The sequence below is a fragment of the Montipora foliosa genome, chromosome 13, assembly GCF_036669935.1.
Source record: "Montipora foliosa isolate CH-2021 chromosome 13, ASM3666993v2, whole genome shotgun sequence".
In the NCBI taxonomy this organism is placed as follows: domain Eukaryota; kingdom Metazoa; phylum Cnidaria; class Anthozoa; order Scleractinia; family Acroporidae; genus Montipora; species Montipora foliosa.
The window spans coordinates 43,018,650-43,026,149 of record NC_090881.1 but is presented as its reverse complement, the minus strand read 5'-3'; the positions used below and the strand labels follow the sequence as shown (position 1 = coordinate 43,026,149).

At 37.6% G+C, this 7,500-nt stretch overlaps 1 protein-coding gene across 1 annotated transcript in view; it reads right to left on the bottom strand.

Moving 5' to 3' along the window:
• The window catches only part of LOC137982386 (uncharacterized), a 35,646-nt gene that overhangs the window by 21,771 nt on the left and 6,375 nt on the right, over nucleotides 1–7,500 (bottom strand). Inside the window, exon 3 of the mRNA XM_068829502.1 lies at nucleotides 1,771–2,034. Within this exon, the coding sequence (XP_068685603.1) occupies nucleotides 1,771–2,034 (264 nt within the window). The remainder of the gene's footprint in view (nucleotides 1–1,770; nucleotides 2,035–7,500) is intronic.

Genomic DNA, 7,500 nt, shown 5'->3' with positions numbered 1-7,500 from the left:
ATACTCCCCCAGAAAATGTTGAAATCTGGAAGCTCTGAAATGCAATTTCCAGTGTTGTGGGCACAAATTGAGTACAAAGATAAAGGAAGATTTCTTATCAACAGCGACACTGAGTGAGCAATTGTGCGCATTCTTTTGATAATTTCCAGCGAAGAAAGATTTGGAAAATCATTTCAAAAGGAAAATTAACGATTTAACGTTATATGACGTTTCGACAAATTCATGTCATCATTACTACGCATTTTTTCAAGCACAAATTGAAACATTTCGGTTTGTCTAGGCAAACTGCAATAATTTTTTTTCGGTCAAAACGAGAAATCAGTTCTGTCGAACAATAAGAATTATTATGTCATTTTAATCTGAACGAACGAAAAGGCTTAACCAAACGAAACATTTACTGTTTTAGTGGAAAACAAGTCTTGATACAATGATTACTTTATAACAATCTGTTTTACTTAAAACCTCTGGATATGATTGCCGAGGTCACTAAGCATAATTGAATTATGCAAAAAAATGCGATGGTTGGTCTCGGCAAAAATGCCATTCACTGTTGCTTGAAGATGGCAGTATCGAATGTGATAACTATTTTGAAATTGGGGCTTGAAAGAAGTATGCTCAAGTTTAAGGGAAAAAGTAGCCGACTTCTCTGAACAAAGTAGCCTACGCTTTTCGTCGGCCATCAGTGGTTATTGAAAACCCTGCTCGCCTTTTAGCATACATATATAACCATTGAGCCAATTAAAGGTACAGTATCTTGGGAGCACGGCCAAAATGGACAAACAAATTTGCTTCAAGCTCTTACGACTAGTGTTACAGCAGGAAACAATCATCATGCTAGACTAGACATACAGTACACTTAAAGTGCATATGACACAAATGTTTTTATTAGCTCCTTCGAAATGAGCTTTCAAAATGATAAAGAAGGCATTTATTTTATTGTGATAGCTCTCTTGGTTGCCGAGTTATTCAAGATTCTGACTTATGCATATTAGAGGACTAACGTGACCTCACATACAGTAGTGGACACAAAATGATGTAAAATCACAAAAAATGGAATATATCTGGAGACTTTATCTGTATAGAACTGAAACTTTTTGCAGATAACAACTTTGTTATACTCATCACAAAATTCCATGATATGGCCCACTGTGACGTTTCCATGGCAACACAATAGGCTTCAGGCCCTTTCCATCCAAAGGGTAAAATCAGAGTCTTCCTCCCCAATAAGTGTTATTTGCTCTCGATGTTCATTCAGTGGGTGTGAGCGAATATGGACATTACACAGCACAATCACAAGGAAGTCTGTTAGACTCTGGAGCAACAAAGAAGGCGTTTTTCATGTCGGGAAGGTAGAGGTCTGGTAACGAGTATGTTGCTATGGTGACATCATAATCACCATCACAATGTGTAGTTCTGGCAGCACATCAACCCTGCAGACTAAGTATTTGCAAAACTACTACATATTTTGTGATTTTACTAACATAATTTTGTGTCTCCAATGTGACATCACAAGTCCTCTAATTTGCATAAATCAAAATCTTGAATAACTCGGCAACCAAGAGTGCTACATCGCAATAAAATAAACACTGTTCTTGATCAATTTGAAAGCTCTTTTAAACAAGTTAATAAAAAAAATTGTTTCATATGCACTTTAAAGCACTTACAAACCTGTACACTGTTATGTTACAAACCTGATATGCCTATAGTGTGCACTACGAAGAAAGTTCTAACAGTTACTCACTGAAATAATATCATTGCTTTGTCACTTACAGAATATGTTAAGAGCTGAAAGACTTGAAACAACTCCATATCCATTATCAGCAGTACATCTGTACGATCCAGCATCATTCAACTGAATATTCACAAAAGGAAAAACAGGACCAGTGGCATTTACTGGCCGGTTAGGTGTGGCAACTTCTCTTGTCCATGTGATGTTTGGCATTGGATCACCAGACGCTTCGCATGTCAGGTTCACAGATGATCCAATACGTTGTCTAACTGAGATTGCCGGTGCAGTAGTTATCGTTGGAGGAACTAAACATGAGGAAAAAACCACAAGATCTGATTATTGTTAACATCATGATGTTACACAAACAGCAATTACATGTATTGGTCCATGTTTTCCTCCAGCAAAAAAATTAATAATTATAGTCAGAACAGAATTTTTTAGCTGTAACAACTTGAAAAAACAATGGCATGATGCATGATACACATATTTAAAATTGATGTGTTATTAAGGCATTACATGAAAAAAATCTGTATCTCAATGGACACCATGACTTTGGGTAATCTGCATACAGTAAATTGCCCCAACATTTAAGAGCTGTAAAAGCAGATTGAAGCATGTGTTTGTTGCAGTTCTTGGAAATTGGCTCATTGCTGAAAAATGTGTGGAAACTGCTCACGAAGCTTATCTTACAAACGAAATGGCATGTTTTCTTCAATGTTCAGGAAAATAGCTGTTTCAAAGTAGTCAATCTCTTTGGCTTTTACGTTTGCAAGGATGGCGTAACCTGCTTTACCACTATTATCAGGCATTTCTTCAGTTTTATGCGGAAAATATTGTAACTATGCGGAGGATGCAGATTTTAGGGAATTATGCGGATCCGCATCGCCGCATCCTGTCAGATGCCCTGATTAGACTGTGGTTACCAAAAACATGTCATCATATAAAGGAATGTCACATGCATACGAACAAATCAACACATGCGATTCCCAGATGTAAACTTTGGCGTTGCATTGAATAAGTAAACAAATTAAAAACAGCTTTCACAATTTAACAATACATTATTTCCATCATTTCTTGGGATATATTAGCATCATTGCTATCTGAAATTCCAAGCAAAGTAAACTTATTGATTGATTGCTGTTTACCCATTATGTGGTCGATTACAGGCCAACTCCATTGTTTTCCATAGCACTGAAAAGGTAATAAACCTTTTGGGAAGTGTATTTGTGAATACTCGCTTGGCAATTTGCTAAATGCTAAACACATTTAAATGCCAAACTTAATACATGTAGTATTACACATCATTTTCCTTTCCCTTGTGATTCATAAACATTGAATTTCTTTTGCTTGTTATCCAATAAATTCGCGATGAGAAGCGACTTGCACGTTTGTAACATGATAGCTTTTGCATATGTAAATTTTCTGTTATCGGTTCGTGGCATTTTCCAGATCCAAAAGTTCTTTGTTTTACAGAACAATGCAACACAAAGGAAACTTATGGTACTGAATAACAAAGGAAAATCAGACACGCATGTACATGTATATACGCAATCATACACGCATGAATATAAGCGTATGTGCATATAAATATATGCGTATGTGCATATATACAGTACACTGGGAATGCGTAGTTAACGTATACCTGAGCAGTACTGTATGTTGCACAATATGGGTGAAGTATGCTACAACCAGACTGGTATGTACAGATTTGAAGCAAAGAGAGAGAAGGAAAGATTCACTGCTGTTTGTCCACGGTGTTGGCAAAACCTGAAAATTGGTCATTTTACATTGTTGTTTTGATGAGTACAGGAGTGAAATATACAAAAATGTGTACCACACGTGTAGCACGATCATTTTTTCCTCTCTTAACCAGTAATATTACTGCTTTTTGGCATTGTCATTAAATTACGGCAGCCGTCTCTTTATGTGTTTTTCTTACGAAAAATAGCATTGCGTGACTAGCGTTACTTACTAGAAGCTTCGTGAAAGTTCGTAGTTTGTTTATTTTTCGGTTTGTGCGTAAGCGTTTCTAAATCGGTGTGTTTCGTAATCTTTCTATAATTACATGTAGATTGCTTACTGTTTTAGAACATTCTAGAATCTCATTGTGAAAGTATATAAGTAAGCGAGTCTGAGTGATGTTTTTTTTAACTAGTTTTCACAAGCGAAGAGAGTTGATGTTAGCCGTGTTTAGTCAAGTGTGACAGAAGCAGCGTTTATTCAAGTTGGCGGAGCCCGTGTAAGTTTATTGAGTATGTGCTGTTTAGAGTTTTACTTCGTGGAAACTACATTCATTTTGGAATAAATGTTCTTGTTGTTGTTCCGCCAACCCTGCATTCAGTTTCGTTTGCAAGCTACCCATCCTCAAGAACATTCGAACTTGTAACAGTTTTTTCCTATAACTGTCAACTGAGCTGCGCTTTGTTTTTCAGGAGATTCAAGTTGTCTTTGCGTAATATATAGCTCCGTACACAATAAATTATTGTTTTGGTATCAGGAACATACAACTGAAAATTCTATTTTAATGCTAAAAAATGCAAACTAAGCAAGGAACAGATTTTGTTAGCCTGCTTTTGTGCTGCAAATACAACAAGTTGCCATCAGCGTAAAAAACATTTTGCTACGTTCAATTTTTCTATTGACATTGTACTTTTGGTTGTACAAATAAAATGGCAAAATCCAAAGTGACATCGATTTTAGCGGTCACCTGTGATCAAGTTACCTTGCTTGTTTACACCAACAACTCACGACACAAAGGATACATGTACATCAGTGACAAAATGACAGCAAGACACTAGGTTTTTGCAAGTTTACTTTTTCTTTCACGAGTCTTTATGGTATATAATATTTCTTTCCTTTGCACATTTGTACCTGATCAACTTCACTGCAGTTAATTGCAATTTTTTCTTGCAGGTGATGCGAACTTTGAAATCACATACTGCAAATTCTGCCAATATCTGTTTCATTGCAATGTCTCATCTGCAGTGTCCATGAATTAACTAAAAAAGTGAAGTCTTGCTTCATGTGGTCAAAACCGAACACTGAAAGGTGGCCGCCATTTTGGAAATCATGCAAAAGTTGTAAATATAAAGCAAACCATCGCGTGATCTCAGTTGCTTTGATGGCTCAGTGGGAAGTTACTCGCTCCCGGGGTGCGAACAACAGCTCCAGGTGTATTTTATAGGTTCCTTATCAAGCAGGTAATCTACTATCCCTGGGGTTTGCACATTTGTTACTAAGAAGAAGAAAAACAACAACAAAAAAGAAATTTGAGTGGTTTTCTGACGTGGTATGCCTATGGCATCCCACATAATAAAATGGACAATTCATTTAACTCAACTTGACTTAATCAAAAAGAGTAAAAGGAAATGAAGCAGAGATGTCAATAAGGGCCGGTGGCCGGCCAAAACCGCTGGCTAGTAAGCCATCTTCAGCCAGCTACTTTCCTGTCATTTTACCACCAGTCAAGATGAAAAATCTTACACCAGTTAAATTAAATTGAAGAAACCTTTAAAACATTCTTTCCACCATTTTGAGTGGAATTGATAGCATATTTTACGAAGATTACACAAGAGAAATCGTGACAAAATCGTTTGTGCGAATGGTGTGGAACTCCTGGAACTGAATGGTTCCCAGTTTTGCACCTAATCTGATGAAACAACATGGCATCCATGCTGAAGAAAGATAGGGACCAATAGCCTTAGCTTTCGCTGCCTATTAAAAACTCCACTATTTTCCATTGACTATGATCCCAAAATGCAGGAAGTGGCATCTTAGAGGCACATATCTTAAAAATTTTCCGGGGGGAGCATGCCCCCAGACCCCCCTTGAGGTTTGCACCTGTGGCGCTCATGGGCCAAGCTATGCCACTCGCTATGCCCCTCCTAAAACCTCCCTTGTTTGAGTTGACAGAGTTGGAATCTCTGCATCGGTCAAGAGGGCAAAGCTCACTTTCATGGCCACCTACTTTGGATTATAAGCCTTCTACTTTCAAATTTATTGACAGCCCTGATGAAGTTACAACACACAACTCTGTACATGTATCAAGAAAAAGCGAGTTAGATTCACCCTATCAGCAATGTCTAAGATGGTAGGGAATTCATCCAAAGAAACAAATCAACAAAAATCCATTTTCTTCTTTGGCTTGTTACTTAATGACAACACAAGGGCTGCGTAGCACGTTTGAAAGTGGGGCAGCAACAATTATTGGATGTTATTATTGGAATGATATCCATATATCTACAGTATTCGTGAAAAGCCAACTGGGCAATTGTTTAAATAGGCACTCTATCTCCATTATCTTGCTCAGTACTGATCAATCCCACATCTACTCTTACATCTTACAGTACCGCTAGGAGATAAGCGAACAACGCAGACGCAGAATGAACGCACGCGATACGCGTTTTTTTTGACGCGTCTAAAATTGCGTATCGTATACGCGTTTGTGCCTTTGTTATTCATAACCATAATTTTGCTTTTCCAGTATTGTTTGCGGAACAAAAGAATAAATTGCGTGACTGCCGAAAAGTCGAAAATTTGCATACGGTATGCGGCTTTGATTACCGTCAATTTCGATCCGCAAATGCCGCGATGAAAGCATATCCTCAGGGCATTATTTCAAAGTTTAATACCCTTTACATGCAGCAAAGTTCTCGAGAGACGAGCGAAATTAAATCAGCAAATTATGACCCGAAAAACCGAAGACAGACCCGAAGACATCATTTTTTTCAGTGTTTCCCGTGACGCGGTATTTACAGTCACTTCACAGTGACTTTTTGCCGACGCGTGCAAAGTCCAATAATTCCTTGTAGAAAAATCAACTAAATTCGATTGGCATATCATAGAAAGTTTTTTAAAAATCTTTTCTTTGTACTGCGAGCATTTCACCGTTTGAATCAGTGAATTATGTCCCGAATCACATCACGATGGACTCCAACCTCGTTCCCAGGGTCTTCTCGGCTTTCAATATGGCGGCGGGTCTTGAGAAGACCCTGGCACACAGCAGATCACGTGATCAAGATTTGTCCATCGAGGATGGACAAATATGCAAATTTTTTCAAAATGGCGGCTAAGAATAAGGTGAGAGAAATCTGGGTACGACAACTGCCAACAAACAAAATGGAGTACGAAGGGGGAACCCGAAGCTGTAAACTTTGCTTTAAGAAACCAAACATACGGATGGATGAATGCACGAGCAACGAGAATGCGGTAGATGACAGAGAAATCTTGCTTTTCTTTTCATTTCGTGTTATTTTAAACCAATGCAATTTTATAGACGGCTATTATTTCTCGAGGCTGTGATTTTTAAACAGTTTGGAAACAGCCATTGCACACAGTTTCACCCGTAGCATCACAGACATTTGATTACCTTAAAATCCAGTGAGCTAAGGTTTAAATGAAAGCCCTGTTTCTAGCTATTTGGTCACGGAGGTGTGTTCGCTGTCTTCCGTAATGTATAGTTTATATTGCATGTTTATTTTCAATCAATTAAACCTAATTATCATTAATTTTTCATACACTTGAATGATTATCTGATTTCTTATCGGTGTATATGAGCCTTCTGACAACGACTTTCCCCAGTATACATTGACCCAAAGCTATTTCCCTAAAAGGAAGTATTATTATACCACATATATATCTGTGGTACTTCATTTTCACATTGAAACCATTAGATTGTTGCATTGTGGTTTTATCTCTCATCTCATCGATTGACTGCAAGTATTGTCATGTCAGTCTAAAATCAGTATTTTAATTGTCTTCTGATTGCCAAC